This window comes from Electrophorus electricus, chromosome 1 (genome assembly GCF_013358815.1).
Source record: "Electrophorus electricus isolate fEleEle1 chromosome 1, fEleEle1.pri, whole genome shotgun sequence".
Classification (NCBI taxonomy): Eukaryota; Metazoa; Chordata; class Actinopteri; order Gymnotiformes; family Gymnotidae; genus Electrophorus; species Electrophorus electricus.
The window spans coordinates 9,030,001-9,055,000 of NC_049535.1; the positions used below are offsets into that span (position 1 = coordinate 9,030,001).

Here is a 25,000-nt window from a genome sequence, read left to right on the forward strand (position 1 = left end):
CAGAAGCTTCTGGTTCTGTTTCTCCAGTGTTCAACAGGAGAATGATTGGAAATAATCTCAAATGGAATCTGGTTGCAGTTAATATAAAATCAGCCTGTGACCAAGAAACTAATGACACACTGTCTTATATGTGAGAGGCTGTCAGACCTTAGTTTCTCTCTCTCTCTCTCTCTCTCTCTCTCTCTCTCTCTCTCTCTCTCTCTCTCTCTCTCTCTCTCTCTCTCTCTCCCTGTCTCCTCCTTTCTACTTCTTCTGCATGCTCATTTGGCTGCGCGTACCGGTATAAATTGCGATGCGACTGGTTCGCTGTTGATTTTGGCCTCTGGCATAAAAACCACAGGAAACAGGCCTACTGCATAGGACATACCGTACCGACGCACCGACATACCGTACTGACGCACCGACAGGAGTTGTTTACCATCCCCTTTCCCCCGAGCTTTGGCTTTGCGATCGCCACGCACCCAGCTGCCTTTGTGATCCGCCGTATCATAACGGACGCTGCTAAAGTGCGCGTTTTTTAATGCCTGCTATAAACAAGCGCTTCTCCTGACCACGGGAGACTAAACAGCGTTAGCAGGGCTTCTGTGCTGTGGTCGTCAGTGGAGCCTGGCGGTTTAAGGAAATGTAAATGTTGTAGCAGGGTCGTGGATGCGCTGCCTCGCTGCTGTCGTGCTGAAAATGCATCTTTTCAGCTTCAGCCTGTGTGATCTTGTGTACACCAAATCCACATTCCCTGCCTGGTTTATTCATATACATTTACATTTACATTCACGGCACTTGGCGGACGAGCGACTTACAAAAGTGCTTTGTCATTTCCTCCTAGAATACATCCTGGCCAGTACAGTAGGTTAGAGTCCAAGATACCAATGATCTAGAATACTGTAGAAACACAGGGATCACTGCTGATGCCTAGAAGTACAAAATACATATAAAATACATATAAGCTCCATCTTAGACATCAGTGTAATAAACAATAAGTACTAGAGTTAGTCAACATAGGAACAGTCAACACTCAATAAACAATGAACAATATCCTACAATAAGTAGTAGAGTTTCAGTTACTCGACACTTAGTGTAATAACAATACCCTACAATAAGTACTAGAGTTTCAGTTACTCAACACTTAGTGTAATAAACAATACACTACAATAAGTAATAGAGATTCAGTTAGCTATCAGGATCATTTAAAAATTCCACAAATAGATGGGTCTTCAGTCTGCATTTGAAGACAGTAAGGGACTGGCTCACAGCCACCATCTGGGAGCCAGGACAGAGAATAGTGTCATTGCTTCTGTTCCATGAGACTTGAAGCATGGTGTTTCAAGCTGAGCCATACTTGAGGTTGGAAGTACACGAGGTACAGATTGGACTTTGACATCATGTATGAAGGAGCTGGTCCATTTTGGCTTTGTAGGTGAGCATCAAGGTTTTAATCCCTATGCAGCTACTGGAAGCCAATGAAGGGAGCACAGCAGTGACGTGTGTTCACTTCAGACGACTGAAGACCAGTCGGGCTGCTGCCAGGAAGTGATACTAGGGAGTGATACCAGGGAGTGATACCAGGGAGCTCTTGAAGGAAACAGTGAGGTCATGGTAAGGCCTGGGAGTTCCTGGGCTGAACAGAAGCTCCGTTTTACTGGGGTTGAGCTTCAAGTGGTGGGCTGTCATCCATGACACAATGTCAGTCAAGCATGCTGAGATACGTCTGGAGACCTGCATGCTGGAGGGTGGAAAATAAATAAATAATTGGGTGTTGCCAGCATAGCAGTGGTGGGAGAAGCCATGAGAAGATAATGGCTGTGGAATTCCATTTTCAGCCTAACCTGGAGAGGGCGCTGTATTGTGAAGGGCATTACCCAGTGTGATTTCTTTCATTTACTTTCCATTCCACTTTTTCCTGCTTTCTATCTATCTATCTATCTATCTATCTATCTATCTATCTATCTATCTATCTATCTATCTATCTATCTATCTATCTATCTATCTATCTATCTATCTATCTATCTATCTATCTATCTATCTATCTTTAAGTATCTTATCCCATCCGTCGCTGAGAGCGTCCAGGCCACTCCGAGACACATGGCGGCTGTATGTGCTTGCCTGGCCGAGTTCACAGAACCAGGGCCTCTTCCGGCTGTTCCCTTAGCCCCAAGCCCTGTCTCCGCGGGACAGTGGCGCGGGACAACGGCCTTTCTCCCATTGTCCTCTGCCTCCCGCCTTGCGAGGGACACAAAACCAGGATGTCAGAGCCCCATTACCCCGGCACTGACAAATGAGTGAGCAATTTGGAGCTAAGGTCATGACCCCAGGGTCTCTAGGATCTTCCAGACCATCACCTCTCAGCAGGATAAATCAGCACTGACCCAGAGTATACCAGTGTTTGTGTGTGTGTGTGTGTGTGTGTGAGAGAGAGAGAGAGACTGTGTGTGTATGGGTGGCTATGTGTGTCTGGGCCCTGTGGGTGTGTGTGTATGCGTGGCTCTGTGTATGCATGTGTGTTTGGCCTCTGTGGGGTCTGTGTGTGTGTGTAACTGTGTGTTTGGCCTCTGTGGGTTGTTTATGTATGCATGGCTGTGTGTGTAACTGTGTGTTTGGTCTCTGTGGGTTGTGTGTGTATGCATGGCTGTGTGTGTGTCTGGGCTCTGTGGGTTGTGTGTGTATGCATGGCTATGTGTGTAACTGTGTGTTTGGCCTCTGTGGGTTGTGTGTGTATGCATGGCTGTGTGTGTAACTGTGTGTTTGGCCTCTGTGGGTTGTGTGTGTATGCATGGCTGTGTGTGTAACTGTGTGTTTGGCCTCTGTGGGTTGTGTGTGTATGCATGGCTGTGTGTGTGTCTGGGCTCTGTGGGTTGGCTCTAGGGTTTATGGGGGGGGGGGGGTCATTCATATTCTGCCATGTTCTCACCGTTCAGACAAAGTGGCCCTCCACCATTGAGTTCTAGTGAAGCGTACGCTCAGGACTCCACCCAGTCTGAGAGAGGGAGAGAGAGAGAGAGAGAGAGAGAGAGAGAGATAGAGAGAGAGAGAGAGAGAGAGAAAGACAGAACAGAGTGTTTACTGGGCCCAGTCTGGGAGACACATACGAGAAGCGGAGCTAAACTTTTCCCTTGTGCACAGTGGAGACAATCAAATTGAAAGATAACAGTCCGTAGAAAAAGGTCGTCAGTGGTTTTAGTGGTTTTAGTGGTGTCTGTGTTCAGTGTTACATGTTGTCTGTGCCCAGTTTGGCTTTGCAACAGTTATCTACACCAGTATGAGTCTGCGTCTGTGTCTAGAGTGTGTCCAGTATGAGAGGAACGTGTGTGTGGTGCTTGAGAAGACGTCTGTAATGAAGACACGAATAAAGGCTCATAGCCAGAGTTGAAATAGCAAAAAGACCCTCACACACAGACACACAGACACACACACACACAGCCTCATCTATTCTACATACACACATACAAATATGTACTCACACAGCTCACATACGCTCTCACACATAACTCACACATGCTCTCACACATCTCACACATCTCACACGCTCTCACACACGCTCTCACACACACTCTCACACATCTCACACGCTCTCACACACACTCTCATACATCTCACACACGCTCTCACACATCTCACACACTCTGTCACATACATCTCACACATGCTCTCACACACATTTCACACATGCTCTCACACATATCTCACACACTTCACACACATCTCAAACGTGCTCTCACACACATCTCACACATGCTCACACACATCTCACACATGCGCTCTCACACACACTCCTGTGCTGTCTTGTAGTCTTTGTGCTGACTGTTGTGTCTCACAGAGTGCACTCCTACATCACTACTCAAACATGGAGGGCTTCTGGTGATGTTACATCTGGTGTGGGCAGGTAGAGAATGGTCAGCCCAAGCCCCATGTGTTGCCATGGACACCTAGTCTGTGCATTGCCATGGACACCTAGCTCCGTGTGTTGTCATGGACACCTAGCCCCGTGTGTTGTCATGGACACCTAGCCCGTGTGTTGTCATGGACACCTAGCCCGTGTGTTGGTATGGAGACCAAAGTCCGCATCTCCAGAAGGTAGCAGGATTAAGAAAGAATCTGTGCTCATTCTACATCTGCTTCTCTGGAGAAGGATCCTGAATGCTTCTGGAAGCTGCCCCCCCCCCCCCCCAATATGGAAGCGCTCTCACACTTTTGTGATTTCTTTCCCTGTGCTACTCAAGCTCCTAGTTAGTTCTTCTATCTGCCTCTCACAATTTCTCTCTCTATCTCCCCTCCTCATTTCTCTCTCTCCTTCTCTCTCTCTCTGAAAGCGGAGTGGGTCCCTCATAGCTGTGCTCTTTGGCAGGAGTCTGCTTCATGTCGCCTGATGTTAAAGGCATTAACTTCTCTTCTCCCAGCCTGGGACGAGTCTGGCTTTCTCCTGCCAGACACATCCTGCTCCTCTCCAAATGACACTCACAGATGGAGGAGTGAGAGGGAGACGCGACACAGGAGAGAGGGAGACAGGGAGAAACTGGGAGAAGGAGGAGAGAGGGAGAGAGAGAGGAAGAGAAAAGGAGGGAGGGTTATTCTGTGGATCAGGAATGACCAAATGGAGTTTCATGATTTGAAGCAAAGTTTTTTTAGCCCGAAGCTAATATGACTTTCTCTTTGCATTAAGAAATTTCAGTATAAACTCTTGCACAAAAACCCCCCTCTCACACACACACACACACACACACACACACACACACACACACACACACACACACACACACACACAGTGCAGACAGAGCAGCCGGCTGTGAGCTGCTCTAGCAAACACAGCCTCGTGAGTGGCTCTTGATCTGGAGGCTGGAGTGCATTGCGTTGGCTAAAAGAGCCAGACAATGAGAACATCATCAAAATAAATGGGGTGTGTTTGTGTGTGTGCGTGTGTGTTTGTGTATGTGTGTGTGTGTGTGTGTGTGTGTGTGTGTGTGTAAGTGTGTGTTTATTCTCCTTCTAAGACACTTTAACAGTGAAGAGCTTCTGGGAGCTGCTGTGCATAAAAATCAGTGAATATGTACAAACAGCTGAGATCTTATTCACACACACAGACTCATCATACACACACACACACACACACACACACACACACACACACACACACACACACACACACACACTCTTGTCCCCTGCTGTAGCCCACCACACCTCCACCCAGCCAGCTACTTCTCCATTGCCCTTGATGGACGTTCTCGTGTGGGATGGGTTTCAGACACACGCACACACCATGTGGACCAGACTAGGACTTCTAGAATACCTAGACATTCATTGTTTATTTTTTAATTTTATTATTATTTATTTGTTTTTCTAGTAACATTGTTATTATTGTGGTGTCAGTTGTCATCCAGAGGAGGAGCTAAGATGGCCTAATGGAGAAATGTATGATAATGGAATAAACAAGAACTAGCAGGCTAACATGCTAATGTCCTGAAACGACCCTGAAATCTTCACGGTCAGGCCCACAGAACAGATCTACACAGGTGTCTCAAGAGAAGATGGTCAACTGAATTAGAATCGCCTTCCTTTTTGTACTAGGGTTGGGCAGTGGGTCAGCCTCTAATGACCCCCTTAGCTTGGTGGGTAAGGTACTGGACTAGTAATTGGAAGGTTGCCAGTTTAAGCCCCAGCAGTTTTCCAGTGTTACCCCCTGAGCAAGACTCTTCAGGCATCATTGTAAGTCTTCTTGATAAGTGTCAGCTAAATGCCATAAATGTACTTAGTTGAACAGAGCTTGTCAGCTAGAATGCCCTGTTATCACATGAACACTCCATAGTGGTTGATGTGAAGTGTTTTTGCAGATGTTTAATGCATTTGAATGACTTGGTTGGTTTGATTTTCATATGTGGTGTTTTAACAGTGACGTACAGTATATTCATACTTAAATAACAAGCAATGAGAAGAAATCCGCTCTGCCTCTGTTTTGACTGCTCTGTCCTGAAAATAACATTTCAAAGACCTTTTTCTGTGGGTGTCTTGGAGGCCCAGACTGGGAGAGAGCAGAGCCAGACTGGGAGAGAGCAGAGCAAGACTGGAAGATAGTAGAGCCAGACTGGGAGAGAGCAGAACCAGACTGGGAGAGAGCAGAGCCAGACTGGGAGAGAGCAGAGCAAGACTGGAAGATAGTAGAGCCAGACTGGGAGAGAGCAGAGCCAGACTGGGAGAGAGCAGAGCAAGACTGGAAGATAGTAGAGCCAGACTGGAAGAGAGCAGAGCCAGACTGGGAGAGAGCAGAGCCAGACTGGGAGAGAGCAGAGCAAGACTGGAAGATAGTAGAGCCAGACTGGGAGAGAGCAGAGCCAGACTGGGAGAGAGCACAGCCAGACTGGGAGAGAGCAGAGCAAGACTGGAAGATAGTAGAGCCAGACTGGGAGAGAGCAGAGCCAGACTGGGAGAGAGCAGAGCAAGACTGGAAGATAGTAGAGCCAGACTGGGAGAGAGCAGAGCCAGACTGGGAGAGAGCAGAGCCAGAATGGATGGTGCTGGGCTGCATGAGGCTCTGCTCAGCCCTCATTTCGGTTTCATCCGCAGAAACCAGCAGCATTCTGGACTTTAGCACTGCAGAAAAGCCCCAGAGCCCCAGAGCTGTCGGTGCAGGGCTACAGCTCCTGTGTAAGGTTTTCTACCCCAAAGGGATGGTTGACTGCTCTCTTTCTCTCTCTCTCTCTCTCTCTCTCTCTCTCTCTCACTTTCACGGGTCTTCACCTCTGTGTCCCATAAGGATTCTTTAGGTGCCTGGGTTTGTGGGTCTGTGCTATATGTATGTCTGATGTTGTCTACATAAGGATTCTTTAGTGTGTGTGTGTGTGTGTGTGCGCATGTGTGTGTGTGTGCGTGTGTGTGCGTGTGTGTGTGCGCGCGCGTGTGTGTGTGTGTGTGTGTGTGTGTGTGTGTGTGCGTGTGTGTGTGTGTGTGTGTGTGTGAATTCAGGGTCTCTCCTTTTACTGTGTGTTGGATTCTGGCAGGTCTCCAGTGCCCCCTGCAGAGCTTGTTTCCACCCTGAGTAAGCTTCCATTCTCTTCAGTCTCTGTGTGTGTGTGTGTGTGTGTGTGTGTGTGTGTGTGTGTGTGTGAAATGTTCAAACTGCTCTGAGTTTTACAGAGACAGCTCTCTAAATATACTGCATACACCAAGGTGACAGGATAGACAAGGTAGTTCTGAAAGAGGTAGAGAAAGAGAACAGACATGAAGTGGGGGAGGGATAGAGAAAGAGGGAGGGAGGGAGAGAGGGAGGGAGGGAGGGAGATAGAGAGGGAGGGAGATAGAGAGGGAGGGAGAGAGGGAGATAGAGGGGGAGAGAGAGAGAGGTAAGTTGCAGACATGATGTACCGAGGGGTTGAGATTCATATAACACATATATAACACATATAACCATACCTGCATATATATACGTGTGTGTGTGTGTGTGTGTGTGTGTGTGTGTGTGTGTGTGTGTGTGTGTGTATGTGTGTGTGTGTTAATATATACAGTTAATATAATGACGCATAATCACAGCCAAAATTCAACCTCATTTGTTTTGGGTTTTTTGTTTTGGCTTTAAAAAAAAATAAAACTGGTTGGCAAAGTTATATATTGATTTTTTGATGTTTTTTCTGTGTAATATTTTAATAGGCTTGCAACATGTTTAAAAGATTTTGTTGAGTATTTGTCTGGCAAGGCAAACATTTCCGTAACCAAATTTGACTTGATTTGGATCCACAGAGTGAGTAATGTGCTTTAGCAAGGCTTGGTCTGCATCTGTGATGAGGTGTGATGTGTGCTATTCAAAGCTTCTCACTCACATCGAACAATCACCTGCTATAGTATCAAAGTATCAACATTTCACAATACAGGACTTTATATCTTAACACCCCCCCAACACACGCACACACACACACACACACACACACACACACACACACACACACACAAACACACTCATAACACAGTGGTTTGATTAGGGGTCAGTGATGCACCTCCTGCCATCACTCAGTTCTTACTGTTCATCAGCATGTGGGAAGCTGACTGCACTTAGACTGCACTCAGACTGCACTCAGACTGTACTCAGACTGCACTTAGACTGCACTTAGACTGTACTCAGACTGCACTTAGACTGTACTCAGACTGTATTCAGACTGCACTTAGACTGTACTCAGACTGTACTCAGACTGCACTTAGACTGTACTCAGACTGCACTTAGACTGTACTCAGACTGCACTCAGACTGTACTCAGACTGTACTTAGACTGCACTTAGACTGTACTCAGATTGTACTTAGACTGCACTCAGACTGTACTTAGACTGCACTTAGACTTTACTCAGATTGTACTCAGACTGCACTCAGACTGTACTTAGACTGCACTTAGACTGTACTCAGGCTGTACTCAGACTGCACTCAGACTGTACTTAGACTGCACTTAGACTGTACTCAGATTGTACTCAGACTGCACTCAGACTGTACTTAGATTGTACTCAGACTGTACTTAGACTGCACTGAGACTGTACTCAGATTGTACTCAGACTGCACTTAGACTGGACTGCACTTAGACTGTACTCAGACTGCACTCAGACTGTACTCAGACTGTACTTAGACTGCAATTAGACTGTACTCAGATTGTACTCAGCCAGCGTGGGCACATGGATAATCACTACAGGTGGCGTGTTTGTTGGCTGTTCCGGAGCTGAAGTGTACGGGTCAATGCCCAGTCTGATTATATTCCTGCTTGGGTCGGGTGCTCAGCTACACACAGAGTTAAGGCCTTTGAGCACACTAATCTCCCACTAATTGCTAAAATGTGTGTTTGTGTGTTTAGTGTGTGTGAATGTATTTCTGTGGTTTGTGTATGTCTTTCTCTGTGTGTGCACGTGTATGTGTGCGAGTACGCACATGTGGTTTTGTAGTTTGTGTATATATCACTGTCTGAAAAAGTGTGTGTGTGTGTGTGTGTGTGTGTGTGTTAAACTGATGTTCTTGCACATACCCTTACATATTATCCCTACACCAGACATCTGCATCACATTTTCTTAAAAAAGCCAACCTATCCTCTATCACTACACACACACACACACACACAGAGTTGTGACACAAACCTCTTATGACCTCTGTCTCTTTCCTCTGCTAAATTTTTCACACCACCTTCTTTGATATTCAGCCCCAGGGCATTGTGGGTAGTGTAAACTGAAATTACTGGTTGTAATTATTTCTCATAACTGCAACTCTTGTTTAATTTCATGCATGAGCAGAACCAGTATTATTTACACATCCAGACCACATGAGACTAGCAGAAATATTTAGTATTTATTGACTTTGTTGTCCACAGTGTCTGTGAGGTTTTTAATTCAATATTCTGCATGAGTCTCTGAACTGGGTTGCTCTGTATCTTACATGATGTGAGTCTCTGAACTGGGCTGCTCTGTATCTCACGTGACGTGAGTCTCTGAAATGGGCTGCACCAAGGTTTTTGTGCTGAACAAGTAGACATCTTCTGACCTTCCGAGGAAATCGGTGTAGATGTTCGTGATGGGAGCACATTGCAACTTGTGAAGGTTACACCTAAAATCACTGGCTTCTGCAAAACGCCGCTAAATGTGAGAGAGTCGCAGTGCTCCCGTTTCACTGAGCCCAGATCAGTGTGCCTGCAGGGATGGCACACAGTCCCATCTGACCACATGTTTCTCAGGGGAGTTTTTATGATGCGAAGCAGATATGCTGTAATGAGAGAGTCTCTGTGACACATACAGAGAAATGCACAAGGAGAGACAGGGAGAGAGACAGAGAGCGAGAGAGAGGAACAGATGGAGAGAGGGAGAGAGAGAAAAAAGGAGTGACAGACAGAAAGAGAGACGACTATATATCAAGGAGTAAGAGCGAATGGGATAGACAGATCAAGGTATGGAGAGAGAGAGACAGAGAGGGTGAGAGCTATGGAGTTGCGTTGGACTCTTGGCAAGCATGTCTTGGCCTCTGCTCGCTGACAGAGTTACACTCTTCCGGCATGGTTTCCTCCATGGCCTCCGTTTATCCGAGCCATGTTGATGAGTCCAATGTTACCCAGTCATGCCTTCCATGTTGGGCGGCTCCCGGGAGCACATACCCCTGCCTCCCGTATATCGGCCCGAGGGTCCACGGAGCAGACTCTGGAATGGCGGCACATCAGGGAAATCTTCAGCGGCTGTGGTGTCACGTCTGGCGGTTTCTGGACAGAGCACGGGAACGTTGGCTTCTGCGCTCCAACGCCGGAACCCTAATCATCATCTGGAGGAGACTCGGATGTCTCTGACGTGGACTCTCCATGTCAAATCTAGCAGTGAATCCTAGAACCTGGGCTGGGACTCTAAAAGAACTTGCTGTGGTTCACGGGGGCCGGACCGGGCCGGACCGGGCCGGGCTGCGAGGCGACAGCTGGCACGTTCGTGTTCTTGTTCACTTTGTTTTTGTCGCACGAGGAATTAATGGCTCGTAACCAACATTGTTAACAGAGATGGCGGGTGCAGCAGCTTTGTAAACACGGGCCGCTTATTTACTGCAGAGATAAACAGCGAACGCAAGGCAAAGGCTTGCCTGGGCTCCAGCTCGGGTTCCTGCACGGGTTCCTGCACGGCCCTGTTTATTGGCACCAGCACACGTGTTTACTCCGACAGACAGTTACAAGTGCAGGCTGAAGCTTGGTTTTGCTATGTGCATGCATGTGTGTATGTGTGTGTGTGTGTGTGTGTGTGTGTGTGTGTGTGTGTGTGTGTGTGTGTGTGTGTGTGCACGCGCGCACGTCCGTGTGTGTTCTTTTACACTGTGAAGTCAGTGTGTAGTTTTTGTTTAGTGTCTGCAACACTTGGGGGAGGTGTTCACTGCACAATGAATACCACAAACTGGCATATACCACAGGTGGTGTAGTGGGCTGCTACACCCTCTCTCCTACACCCTCTCCCCCAGCGAGGTCCAGCTAGGTGCTTGTCTGCCACTGGCATCTGACTGAGCACACAGGACAAGTGGAGGATGGATTTTAATGGGGGTGGATTTTGTGTGTCACGTTAGTGAAGCTGAAATGTAGAGTTGGTGAGATACTGAAGGAATGAAGGCTCGATGAATGTTGCAGTCACTGTAAGACTTCAGGACAGAAGTGAATGTGAAACACATAAAGCGGAAGGGGGTGAATATTCAATTCAACTCTCTCTCTCTTTCTCTCTCTCTTTCAGGTTGAGATTACCCTCCAGGACATTAATGACAACCCTCCAGTTTTTCCCACCGATATCCTGGATGTGACTGTGCAGGAGAATGTTGGTGATGGCTTTAGGATAATGCAGCTAACAGCCACCGATGCTGACGAGGTAGGGCATCTCACTGGAATACTCTGGAATACTCCGAAATACTCACAGGCTCCTTGGACTACTGCTGCTACATATAATCTGGCAGGGCAGAGATTTAAGTGATGTTCTATGTGAAATTATTGCTATGATTACCGTGAGGAGTAAATCAAACATAAGTCTCCGCTGTGCTGTAATGATGTCTGTGTGTGTGTGTGCATGTGTGTATGTGTGTGTGTTTATGTGTGTGTGTGTGTGTTTATGTGTGTGTGTGTGTGCTCTCGTGGAGCGGCCTGCAGCTATGACACAAGTGAAAGTGTTGATTGATTAATCATTAATTGCATTAACAGAACCCTTACATTTACCCAAACTTGAGATTATGAGTGTGTGTATGAGTGTGTGTGTGAGTGTGTGCCTGAATGTGTGCATGAGAGTATGTGTATGAGTATGTGTGTGTGCATGTGAGTATGTGTCTGAGAGTGTGTGTGTGTATGAGAGTATGTGTGGAGGGCTTTTCTCACCAGTGCTGTGGGAATCACACTGAAGGGTCTCAGGGCAAAGTTAGGGTCCTGGGGTTGAGTTTGGGTTCCAGGGTTACATTAGGGTCCTGGGGTTGAGTTAGGGTTCCAGGGTTAAGTTAGGGTTCTAGGGTTGAGTTAGGGTTCCAGGCTTGAGTTAGGGTCCTGGGGTTGAGTTAAGGTTCCAGGGTTGAGTTAGGGTCCTGGGGTTGAGTTAGGTTTCCAGGGTTGAGTTAGGTTTCCAGGGCTGAGTTAGAGTCCTGGGGTTGAGTTAGGGTTCCAGGCTTGAGTTAGGGTCCTGGGGTTGAGTTAGGGTTCCAGGCTTGAGTTAGGGTCCTGGGGTTGAGTTAAGGTTCCAGGGTTGAGTTAGGGTCCTGGGGTTGAGTTAGGTTTCCAGGGTTGAGTTAGGTTTCCAGGGCTGAGTTAGAGTCCTGGGGTTGAGTTAGGGTTCCAGGCTTGAGTTAGGGTCCTGGGGTTGAGTTAGGGTTCCAGGCTTGAGTTAGGGTCCTGGGGTTTATTCATACAGGGAGATGGGAGGAGTCTGGGCAGACTGGCTGGGCATCAGGGAAGGGTATTGGAGAGGGAGAGTGGTTTTAATGAGGAAAAAGGTCTTCAGTAATGAAACCCCTTTCCTGTTCTGAATACCTCACCACTTCTCCCTCTCTGTCTGTGAGTGTGTGTGTGTGTGTGTGTGTGTGTGTGTGTGTGTGTGTGTGTGAGAGAGAGAGAGAGAGCACAGCTGGACTTACTGTTGGGATTTGAGCTGTCCTTTCTCACTCTCACCCTCTCTCTCTCTCTCTCTCTCTCTGATGTCATGATGTCACCTGTTATGTATCATAGCCAGGGGCTGGGCTTGGTCTTGTAGTAAGCGGCTAATGCCGTGGTATGTGAAGCGGAGGGAGGCTTTCAGTAAAGCTGCTTGGGGTCGGTGTTACATCAACAACCGCAGCCCATCATCAGCCATCACGCGGGGGAGGGGAGCGTGTTAGAGCATTACATCACGGCCCGGAGCACGTCAGTCTGGCTGCTCGGCCACGGTGCGTTACATCACGGTCCGGAGCACGTTGGTCTCGCTGCTCAGCCGCGCTATGTTACATCACGCCCCAGAGCACTTCCCCATGGGTCCTGCGTCTCGCCCTCAGCAGTTCTGCTGGAACGCATCTGAATGTTTTTATGCAGGTCAAATTTGTTTATCTCAAAAGAGGAGAAATCACTGAACAGTCATAGAGCACTGAAGCTTTCAGATGAGTTTCAGTCTGTGCAGGGTGGAGCAGGGCGGAGCAGGTGGAAGCTCGGGTAAATGTGGAGGGCTATGTGAAGGCTAGCAGGCGTGTCTCCAAGGGCTGCAATGTCCCTGGATTCGATTTCTCTGGGTTCGATTTCTCTGGCTTTTCTAGCTTTCTCACCTCGGCATGTTCGCCTGATTTCAGATCTCTTAGACCCAGTTCTCCTTCGTCTAGACCTTCCGTGGTTGGCATGGTTTAGCCCACCGCTGCAGAGGAGGCGCCAACGAGGAGGCGCTCGACATGCTCCGGACGCTTCGGCACTCTGCCAGCCAGCGCGCCATGTGTGCGGAGCGGGAGGCGAGCCAAGGCCGGGGGCGGCTGTGCGGCAGAGCCAGACGTCCGCCTCCGATCCCCGGCATCCTAACGAGCTCCACCGCTCTGCTGCTGGACATGTGGAAACCGTGTGGAGGGGATGGGAACGCCGTTTCCCGCCATCCATCTTTCTGTGGTCCATCAGGGAAATCCACAGGGAAAAAAGGAAGAAATATTACTGACAGATTACTGACAGATTACCGACAGATTACTGACAGATTACCGACAGATAGCTCCCAGATGGACAGATTACTGACAGATTACCGACAGATTATGGCCAGATAGCTCTCAGCGTGGCATTCCACCGGCGCGTCTAACTCTTACCTTCGAATGTTGAAAGGAATCATCGTGATGCCGGCCGCCTCGGTCCGAAACAGGTGTTTTCGCGTGTTGCTGTCACAGACTGGAGCGCTCCCCATACCGGCTGCCACTCCACCTGAACCCGCACAGATGTGTATCTTTGTGTGTATCCTTGCGTGTGTGTGTGTGTGTCGGTTTAAAGTGACGTTAATTAGGCCGCTGGGCTGTAATTTGGCTGACGGCTTGTCAGTGTGGGAGTATGCTGGCTTCTCTCTGCTTGGAGGAAACTGGGATTTCCTGCGAGGCCCACTCCTCTTCCCCCATACATTCTCTGCCTCGTTCCCTGCCTCCCTCCATCCCTCTCTCGCTCTCTCTCTCCCTCCCCCACCTTCTCTCTTTCCCCTGCCAGTCCTTTGCGTGTTCTCTCTCTCTGGGTTAACTGCATTTCCGTATGCCCTCCGCGCCCCCTTGTGTGGAGTCTTAATTGCTCCTGCTTGCACCTCCCTGCATGACTGTAAAACTCTTTAGTGGGAGGGTCATACCAGTGGTGGGGGTGTCCGGGGCAGAAACACCCCAACAGCCTTTCACAGCAGTAACAGAGCTTTGATTGGCTAGCAGAGGGGAGAGTGGGAGGGGCAAGGCGTGTGATGGGATATCCAGATCCCGAGCATTGATCGATGACAGCAGGCGCCAGTGAACAATCAGTGAATGTTTTGTTTTCTTTTCAGTCTCTCTCTCCATTTCTTTCTTTCTTAGCCTTTGAACGAGTTAAGATTCCACAGTAGTTGAACCCAACTCTAGTTTTGAAGAGAGCAGTATCGCACAGATACTTCCAAACCGATGGCTAAAGGAATGCCTCGGGCATAGTTTTCCCAGATTTCCCAGTGTCACTCCTTTATTAAGGCCTCCATCGTCTCATGGTCCGTCAGCCAGTGTTCGTCTGTCACGCTGGGTCCTCTCCTCCTGCTGGCCGGAGGATCGTATGTTCAGCGGTACCAGGGGATCTATTAACTGGATTCATAGAAGCACGCCATACCCCTCGCAGCTTAAAGGGCAGGGGTCAGTCCTCTGGGACCGCCCCCGTCTAGCAGACATGGCCTCCTGTCTCCATGTCAGATCCCGCCTCGTACATTCCCGCTGTCTACAAAGCTCCCTTTCACCACTTTATTTTCCTCTTGCTTCTCTCTCTCTCTCTCTCTCTCTCTCTCTCTCTCTCCGTTATCTGCTCTCCTCCATCCTATCTGTGCCATCTGAACTCCTGCGTACCTGCAGTAATGACTCAGCAGGCAACGGCTCCACTCAGCGCCGCGGTGCTGACCTGGACGCACGAAACCCAACACCGGCGGCCCCGCGGGGAAACAAATACCCAGCACTCTCGTTAATTGGTATCGATGCGTTCTGACCGGTCGGAGACCGGCCGTGTTTACGGCTGCTCGGGGCGATCGCACAGCCCCTGGCTGCTTCTGGCTGGGTTCAAGTGTGTCAGTGCGCTAAACCATTTGCACAGCACGGTAGGGCCGAGCGTGGTGGCGAGTGATCGGAATAGCGCCGCTCCATCTGCTCCAACGATCCAGGGTGATGAGTACGATACAGGCGGAGGAGGTTGGCTAATTGTAGCAGCCTCAACGGGTTTTTGGAGGCCGGGGCGAAACTGTGGGTGTGGGACTAAAGAAACCTGCCTAAGACATGCTAGTCAGAGCTTTGCTGGACTGTGTAAACTGCAGGAATCCGGTTAAAATGTTTGCTAATTGACTAGCGTAGCGTTATGTGCAGTCTGTGTCAGTGTGAGAGTTTGCTAGTCCATGCCTTTATCTGGCTTTTTATCCGACCGCCGTGATGCTATTTTGGAAGAATGTCAGGAGCGAGATTATAGACACCTTTCTCTTTTTCTTTCCAGGGTCCAAACGCTCTGGTCACCTACACCATCATCAGCGGGGCGGACGACAGCTTCCGTGTCGACCCTGAGTCGGGTGACCTCATTGCTACGAAGAGGCTGGACAGGGAGCGCCGCTCAAAATACTCCCTCCTGGTGCGCGCCGATGACGGGCAGCAGTCGTCAGACGTGCGTGTGAACATCACTGTCAGCGACGTGAACGACCACGCCCCCAAGTTCTCCCGCTCCGTCTACACCTTCGACATTCCCGAGGACACGACACCAGGTACACGCACTTAACAGATATGCCTTTTCAGATTATCAACTCATAGGTTCGTCCAGTTAATCCCACAAACAATTTTTCCTCCTCATTCATACAACCATTCAACTGTGCATGGCCAATCTTATAGATAAAAACCTACTGTTTATATGTGTCGTGACTGTGTCAGACAGTTAGAGATCAGTCCTGTGTCTGATGTAGAGGTCCTTTTCCATACTGGCCCAGCCCTGAACAGAAGCCTTTCTGAGTATTTAGGTTCAACAGAACTCTAAATTGACAAGGTGATTCCATTTTAGCTTCAACAATATCGAGTCTGGGCCCTAGTAGTCTGATGAGGTAAAACAAAGATGTCTGGGGCTGGCGGTCTCAACAGAACAGCCCGACAAGGCCCAGACGTCACGGCAGGAAACAGTGGCCGAGCTATCTGGGAGGAGTCCTACCAGAGCAAATGGTCCACATCAAGCGAGACTTTCTCCAGACCACAGAGATCAAACTGCTGCTCTCGGCGCAAGCCCAAACCCTCCTGGGAGCATGTATGGCAGGAACCACGGGCGGGAGAACTTTGTTTTGGCCCACGCTGGGTTCTTCTGCCGTTCTCTCTCTCGATTTCTGTCATTCTGTCTCTTCTCTTCTCTTCTTTCGCTCATGTTCCTCCTTCCCATTTCCTCTCCCCATCTCTTAGGCTCCATCGTGGCAGCCATCCTGGCAAGCGACTCAGACTCTGGCACGAACGGCGAAATAACCTACTCTCTGGAGGATGACCCAGACGACGCCACCTTCATCCTGAACCCTGTGACGGGCGTCTTCAATGTGTCGCAGCCTCTGGACTTTGAGGCGCAGCAGTACTATGTCCTCAGCGTGCGGGCGGCTGATGGGGGAGGCCAGGCCAGCTCTGTCCGCGTCTACTTCAACGTCCTGGACGTCAATGACAACCGGCCGGTCTTCAACGCCACCAGCTACAGCGCATCGGTCTTGGAGAACCTCAGTCCTGGGACGTCTGTCCTCACAGTGGCAGCCAGCGACGCAGACAATGGTGAGATCTTTAACAGCAGTACATTTCATCTGAATCAGGAATTATAAAATCCAGGTTCCTGAAAAAAAAAAAAAAATTATATATATATATATATATATACTCTCAATTCAACTGGTTCTAGTGCTGTGGGTTTAGCAGATCTGTTCTAGTGCAGTGGGATTAGTGGACCTGTTCTAGTGCCATGGGTTTAGCAGACCTGTTTTTATACTGTAGGATTAGCAGACCTGTTCTAGTGTCATGGGATTATCTGATCTGTTCTTGTATTGTGGGATTATCAGATCTGTTCTGGTACTGTGAGATTTGCGGATCTCTTTTAGTCCCGTGGCATTAGCCGCCAAATGTGTGTTCGTACAGTGACAATAAAGTTTATCTGGCTCGAACAGAAGCCATTAAATTAACAGCTATGCCAAACAAATCTAGAGTAAAGTCCACCAAAGTTCTGGGTTGGTTCCAGACGGTTCTCTGCCATCCTGAGAAGACCGCCAGCATCCTGTGTACAGTACACCACAGCTCAGATGTTTTGATCTCCAAACAGTTGTAAAAAGTATGCTGATTTTCGAATGGCTTGATTTTCTAGTTTCATTCTGCGTGAAAAATGTGTCTTCTGTAAAGATGTTCTCCCCATGGTCTGGCGAGACTATAGCATTACATCCCTGCTTCTACGATAAATGCTCCACATACGTCCTCTCTCACAGAGCAGTGATATTTGAAGCCACGGGGCTGAAAGATGGAGAAGGTCTGGCATGTCTTAGCATTGAAGCATACTGCGTACAACCCCAGATGCGATGCTAAGCTGCCTCGTGCCACCTCCCCCCCACACCCGGCAGCCCAGAGCCGCTAACATTCCAGCTTCCTCCGTGGGGCTTTGTTAGTGTAGCATCTACGGGGTTAAAAAGTCACAGCAAGGTTCTGCTCTCACGCCAGACCCCTCCCAAGTACGCTGGAGCCCCATGCTACTCCGCCTGTTTCCAGCCAAGGTTAGAACATGGCTACGAACAGAACGTGGTTACGGGGACCTACATTCTGCCTCTGGTGTCTCTCTCTCTCTCTCTCTCTCTCTCTCTCTCCCTCCCCCTCCTCTCTCCCTTTCTCTCTCTCTCTCTCTCTCTCTCTCCAGATCCCTTTCACTCATCTGTCTCCTGCGTGCCCGACTGAGTCTTTCCTCGCCAGCTCGTGGCCCGAGCTGCTGGCCGTATCACTCCCAAAACATCACTGTTAGCACTTCCTAAGCCATGACCTCTGGCCCTAGCAGCAGATAAATGGAGGCAGCTTGACCTGCTTTTGTGCTGTAATCAACGGGAGGTGGAGGGTTCGGGGGGGGCCTTGATAGTGGGAAAGTGCAAGACCAGGCCAGCGACTGGTGGCGGGGACGTTCGCAAGTACTGTTAGCGAGCACTGAATCTCTAGGCAGCCCTGCCAAAGCACTAACAGTTTCATTAACACCAAAGGCCAAAGTGGAAACAACTTACTGCATAGTGTCAGTTTTTGCATTTACAGTGCATGCACGTTTTCAATGTAGTGTGAAATCGCACGGGGGTTATTTTGGGTTCGGAAGATAACCTTTTGACAGTTATTGAAACAGTAACAGCCGTATCAGCAGTTTGGGGAGAAATACACTTTTCCTTTACGAAACAAACGCCAACCCTCTGAAATGCAGTTCATGCTCAAGCTCGCGGCGATATTTTTGATTTGCCCGCATTCTTGAGCCGAAGACGCAGATAGCTCGCGCGAGGGAAGTGAGCGGATCAGCTCCAGATGTTGCTGTAACAATATGTGGGAAGCCATCCATCACGGGCACTTAAGGACGAGGTTGTGTGTTATTTAGGGCTGGGCTGAACCTTCACGCCCTCTCCAGTTCATCTGAAACCGAGGAACAGTTTCAATATAAGAACAATTTGTCACGTACAGATTTGTTGCGGTTTGAACACTTGTAATCCGGTTCCTATATCACACTGATAATCTTTATGAAAGTCTACGGGTTTAAAGAATTTCTTCCTCTAGATTTCAGAGTTTAGTTAAATTATTAATTAATAATTATTAGTTCAGTGTTTAGTTCAGTAAAGTTAGCTGCCCACATAATTATGAATACTTGCAATATTTCAACATAATTATGAATATTTCACATTTTTCTCACCGATTCGTTTGTGTCTGTGGGAAAATGTTGGATTTGGAACCATTGGTAATAATGAGCTCACACAGTGTGTTTTTACAGACAGCAACTGAACTCTTTACACACCACAAGTACCAGTGTGTACTGCTGTACTGTGTGTGTACAACTGTGATTAATGATTCATACCAATAGAAGGTTCCGGTGTGTTTTTCAGGACCCAACGCCTTGCTGGCATATGGCATCGCCTCCGGAGATCCTCAGGACCAGTTCGGCATCACACCCTACGGCGTCCTCCAAACCCGGAAACTCCTGGACCGGGAAGCACGCTCCTTCTACAACCTGGTCGTCACCGTTAGCGACCAGGCCCCGCCCCCCGCTCCCCGCTTCACGAGCTCCGCCCAGGTGTCCATCATTCTTCTGGACGTGAATGACTGCGCGCCAGTGTTCACCTCGCAGACGACGGCGTACGTGCAGGAAAGCACGGCGCTGGACACGGCGGTGTTCACCGCGCAGGCGGCCGACGCAGACAGCGGCCCCAACAGCTACGTGGAGTACTCGCTTACCGGTTCCCACGGCAACAAGTTCAGCGTGGGCGCGGTGGATGGCGTGGTGCGCCTGGTGGGCGAGCTGGACCGCGAGGAGATGGCCAATTACACACTAACAGTGGTGGCCATGGACAAGGGCCAGCCGGCGCTCTCCTCTGCCATGGAGGTGACCATGGTGGTGCTGGATGTGAATGACAACACGCCGAGCTTCTCGCAGAACATCTACGACGTGGAGATTGAGGAGGACACGCTCAGCGGCACCGATGTCCTGCAGGTGTTCGCCAGTGACGCTGACGAGGGCACCAACGGCCAGATCCGCTTCTCCATCGCTTCCGGGAACAGGAATGGCGACTTCCGCATCGACTCGGTGACGGGGGTGATCTCCGTGGCGAAGCCGCTGGACCGGGAGGCGTGGGCGTCTTACTCGCTGGTGGTCCAGGCGGCGGACCGCGCAAGCAGCCCCAGGGTGGACCGCGCCACGGTGAACGTGGCCCTGCTGGACGTCAACGACTGCATGCCCACGTTTGAGCTCTCTCCGTACACCGTCACAGTCCAGGAGAACCTGAAAGACCTGCCCATCAACATCTTGCAGGTGAGTACACACAACTAGAACCAGTCCAGGTCACACAGAACCAGACCAGGTGACGCAGAACCAGACCAGGTCAGGGAAAATCACACCAGGTCACACAGAAAATGTCCCAGATCACACAGAACCCAGATAGAGTCCTTCCATGTCACACAGACCTGCCACCACTAGCTAGACTAAATAGACTAAAAATGATGAAACTAGAAAACACACACACATACACAACGTAATGAACATGGTGGGTGGAGGACTTGCAGTTGAGGGAGAAATATAGAGACAGCGAGAGACAGGGAGAGACAGAGAGAGACAGGGAGAGACAGAGAGAGACAGCGAGAGACAGGGAGAGACAGGGAGAGACAGAGAGAGACAGGGAGAGACAGGGAGAGACAGGGAGAGACAGAGAGAGACAGAGAGACAGGGAGAGACAGAGAGAGACAGAGAGACAGGGAGAGACAGAGAGAGACAGGGAGAGACAGGGAGAGACAGAGAGAGACAGGGAGAGACAGGGAGAGACAGAGAGAGACAGAGAGAGACAGGGAGAGACAGGGAGAGACAGAGAGAGACAGGGAGAGACAGAGAGAGACAGAGAGAGACAGGGAGAGACAGCGAGAGACAGGTCTGACGTGGGTGTAGGAGGGAGAAGGTATGCTCCTAGTCTGCTGCTTAGTGACCACAGGAAATTCCTCCTGAGTCACATTTTCATGGACAGTTAGTGGTTATATTACAATTATTTTCCTTTAGGTCTGGAACGTTTCACATTACTACAAAATCACAGCTGCATGCTTTTGTCAGTCTGTCCATCCATCCATCCATCCATCCATCCATCCATCCATCCATCCATCCATCCATCCATCCATCTAACTTTATAATAAGTGTTCTTTTCATTGACAGGTATCCAACCATTTGGTTAGATGATATGAGCTGCTTCCATCTAAGCACCCATCTCTCCATCCTTCCATCTCTCCAACCCTGCATCTCTCCATCCTTCCATCTCTCCAACCCTGCATCTCTCCATCCTTCCATCTCTCCAACCCTGCATCTCTCCATCCTTCCATCTCTCCAACCCTGCATCTCTCCATCCTTCCATCTCTCCAACCCTGCATCTCTCCATCCTTCCATCTCTCCAACCTCCATCTCCCTGTCCCTCTGTGTCACCATCTCTCCATCTCCATCCCTCCATCCTTCCAACCTCCATCTCCCCACCCCTCCGTCCCCCCATCTCTCCAACCTCATCCCTCCGTCTCTCCCTCCTTCCATCTCTCCATCCCTCCATCTCTCCGTCCCTCTCTCCTCCTTTCGGTTTTCCTCGAGGAGACATTCTTCTTCATGTCTTTTCCGGGCCTCTTCCTCCCTGCTGCAGGTTGTGGGCCGTGACGATGACTCCGGTCTTAATGGGCACCTGAGCTACAGTCTGAGCGGCGGGGACGAGGAAGGCTGCTTCAGCCTGACATCCAGTGGGCAGCTCAGACTGGCGCGCACTCTGGACCGCGAAGCTCGGGACCACTATGTCCTCCTGATTACCGCCATTGACTCAGGTAAGAACCCACCACCCCGACACACACACACACACACACACACTCCCATGTGTGTCAAAGCAGGTGAAGCCAGAGTGTGCTGCTGCAGCTCTGTGTGCGCACGCACACGTGTGTGTGTGTGTGTGTGTGTGTGTGTGTGTGCGCGCGTTGCGAACACCGGCAGGGTGTGAGCGTTAGGTTGTTATTGCTCAAAGGTCTACAGATGAGTGAGTGTGTCAAGCAGAGGCTATTCTGGCTGCGTCCACCTCCCCTCCTCAGCCGTCAGCCAAACCACCTCAGCCCACGCCAGCCCCACCCACATTCCAGCCTGCTCATGTGAACTGTGGTAATGATGGGTATATTTTGACTGGCTATGCATGTGGTGGGAGTTACAACAATAAAACCTCTTTCTGGAGCCCAGCAGTACCCTTCCTTTCCAGTGAGACTACGGAAAGGCAAAGTCGCCTGCAGTTCCGGCTGAAGTGCACTGTTTCTGCTGAGAGCCGGAGCACTGCACTCTGAATAACCGATGAGCCGTGAACTGTGCAGGGAAATTAGCTGCGCCCTGAGACAGGTGTGATGGGTCACTGTTAACACTACACTGTGCAGTGCTGTGCTGCGTCCTAAAACAGGTGTGATGGGTCACTGTTAACATTACACTGTGCAGTGAACTGTGCTGCGCCCTGAGACAGGTGTGATGGGTCACTGTTAACGCTACACTGTGCAGTGCTGTGCTGCATCCTGAGACAGGTGAGATGGTTCAGTGATAACACTACACTGTGCAGTGCTGTACTGCGTCCTGAGACAGGTGTGATGGGTCACTGTTAACACTACACTGTGCAGTGCTGTGCTGCGTCCTAAAACAGGTGTGATGGGTCACTGTTAACATTACACTGTGCAGTGAACTGTGCTGCATCCTGAGACAGGTGTGATGGGTCACTGTTAACACTACACTGTGCAGTGAACTGTGCTGCGTCCTGAGACAGGTGTGATGGGTCACTGTTAACACTACACTGTGCAGTGAACTGTGCTGCATCCTGAGACAGGTGTGATGGGTCACTGTTAACACTACACTGTGCAGTGAACTGTGCTGCGTCCTGAGACAGGTGAGATGGGTCACTGTTAACACTACACTGTGCAGTGAACTGTGCTGCGTCCTGAGACAGGTGAGATGGGTCACTGTTAACACTACACTGTGCAGTGAACTGTGCTGCATCCTGAGACAGGTGAGATGGGTCACTGTTAACACTACACTGTGCAGTGAACTGTGCTACCCCTCCAACAGGGACAGACCAGCGCCAGAACCACACCAGATCAGCCGGTGTTCTTTCTTTCTGTGCTTTGTTTACCGTGGTAAAAGCTAGCGGGTAGCTAGAGAGCAACACAGCTGCGGGTGTACGTGTTCCAGAGACAGCCTTCAGAATGGCCCATGCGGTAGGAATTACACAAATAACTGCATTTCAACTGTCAGAGTCATACTCCTCTCTGTTTTGGTTTGTTTTTTGGTCGATAGTGCTGGCAGAATTTGATGTTTGTGCTTCTAAATACTCGATCATGAGACAGGAAGAGAAATATTTATTGCTATTAAAACATGATTAATGACGTGCACATTTGTGTATTTTTGCACAAACCTCAACAGCTCCACAGCAACATTTGACAGCAGAAGTAGAAGGAATAACAATAATAATAAATAATGTTTTATTATAAAAAATAGTTATGAAGCAGTTAGTGTGTCTAATAGGAGAATATTCACAAACCTCAAATGGCTGCCTAGTTGGAATGGAGCCGGCTGGTTCTGGATCTGCTGAGCTGTTTGTGGTCACTGCCTGAAGGGAAGCTGTTTTTTGTCCATTGTAGAGAATGGAGGAGTGTAGAGGACGGTCTGTGTGTAGAAAACGGTCTGTGTGTAGAGGACGGTCTGTGTGTAGAGGACGGTCTGTGTGCAGAGGACGGTCTGTGTGTAGAGGACGGTCTGTGTATAGAGGACGGTCTGTGTGTAGAGGATGGAGGAGTGTAGAGGATGGAGGAGTGTAGAGGACAGTCTGTGCGCAGAGGACGGTCTGTGTGTAGAGGACAGTCTGTGCGCAGAGGACGGTCTGTGTGCAGAGGACGGTCTGTGTGTAGAGGACAGTCTGAGTGTAGAGGACGGTCTGTGTGCAGAGGACGGTCTGTGTGCAGAGGACGGTCTGTGTATAGAGGACGGTCTGTGCGTAGAGGATGGAGGAGTGTAGAGGACGGTCTGTGTGTAGAGGACAGTCTGTGCGCAGAGGACGGTCTGTGTGCAGAGGACAGTCTGTGTGTAGAGGACAGTCTGAGTGTAGAGGACGGTCTGTGTGTAGAGGACAGTCTGTGTATAGAGGACGGTCTGAGTGTAGAGGACAGTCTGTGTGTAGAGGACGGTCTGTGTGTAGAGGACGGTCAAGTGGAGTCTTGACCCACTTTCCCATGTCAAAGTCAAAGTCAATTTTATTTCTGTTGTGCTTTGAGCAAGACAAGGGTGTGTGTGTGTGTGTGTGTGTGTGTGTGTGTGTGTGTGTGTTTGGCAAAATGTAGACACTATTAGTTTTTTGTGTTTTATACAATAGCACAGCAAAGAAATCCGATAATTTTCTTCAGCATAATCCTTTCAGGGTGTACTATCAGGAGTGGGTTCTGCAGGGTGAACTATCAGGAGTGAGTTCTGCAGGGTGAACGGACTGTTCATATTAGCGTGACTGCACAGTGGAAAGGCAGCGCTGGCATTAATGGCCATTACAGAAGAGCATTAAGTCATGTGACGAGTGCCAGGGGGCGGAGAAAGTTTGACTGAGTGAAAGATGAATAGGAAAGAAGCAGAGAAGGTATGAGAGCAGTCCTTGGCCGAAAAGAGTGAAAGGCTGTTTGACAACATTCACACGAACTGTGTTTGTTCACGTTTATTAAAGAGGCCGCAAATCTGCCCTGAGTGCCTATGGAGCACACACACACAAACACATACACACATGCACACATGCACACAAACACTCTTACACACACACATGCACGCACACACACACACACACACACACACACACACACACACACACACACACACACACACAGAGTCTCTCTGTTCACCTCCAGCTTATAGGACCACACTGTTTGCCGTTTGTCTTTTCAGCTTAGAGGAGCGTTTAACAGATAAAAGATGTCAATGGTTGCGCCATTTAGTGCCTCTGTGCTTTTACCGAGCTGAAGCCCCATGTCTCCCTGCGCCCGCGGAATACCGCCGGCCCTAATGAGTCCCCCAGTGAGCACCGCGCTCCCTGTGCTCTGAGCTAAACAGAACTCCTCTCATTATGGGATGGTGCAGCAGAAAGAATTATTG

At 49.4% G+C, this 25,000-nt stretch overlaps 1 protein-coding gene across 1 annotated transcript in view; it reads left to right on the plus strand.

Moving 5' to 3' along the window:
* Nucleotides 1–25,000, plus strand: part of LOC113589027 (protocadherin Fat 4) — a 95,931-nt gene that overhangs the window by 42,016 nt on the left and 28,915 nt on the right. The window contains exons 2-6 of the mRNA XM_035522058.1: nt 11,190–11,321; nt 15,611–15,872; nt 16,549–16,899; nt 19,224–20,146; nt 21,501–21,675. Of these exons, the coding sequence (XP_035377951.1) occupies nt 11,190–11,321; nt 15,611–15,872; nt 16,549–16,899; nt 19,224–20,146; nt 21,501–21,675 (1,843 nt within the window). The remainder of the gene's footprint in view (nt 1–11,189; nt 11,322–15,610; nt 15,873–16,548; nt 16,900–19,223; nt 20,147–21,500; nt 21,676–25,000) is intronic.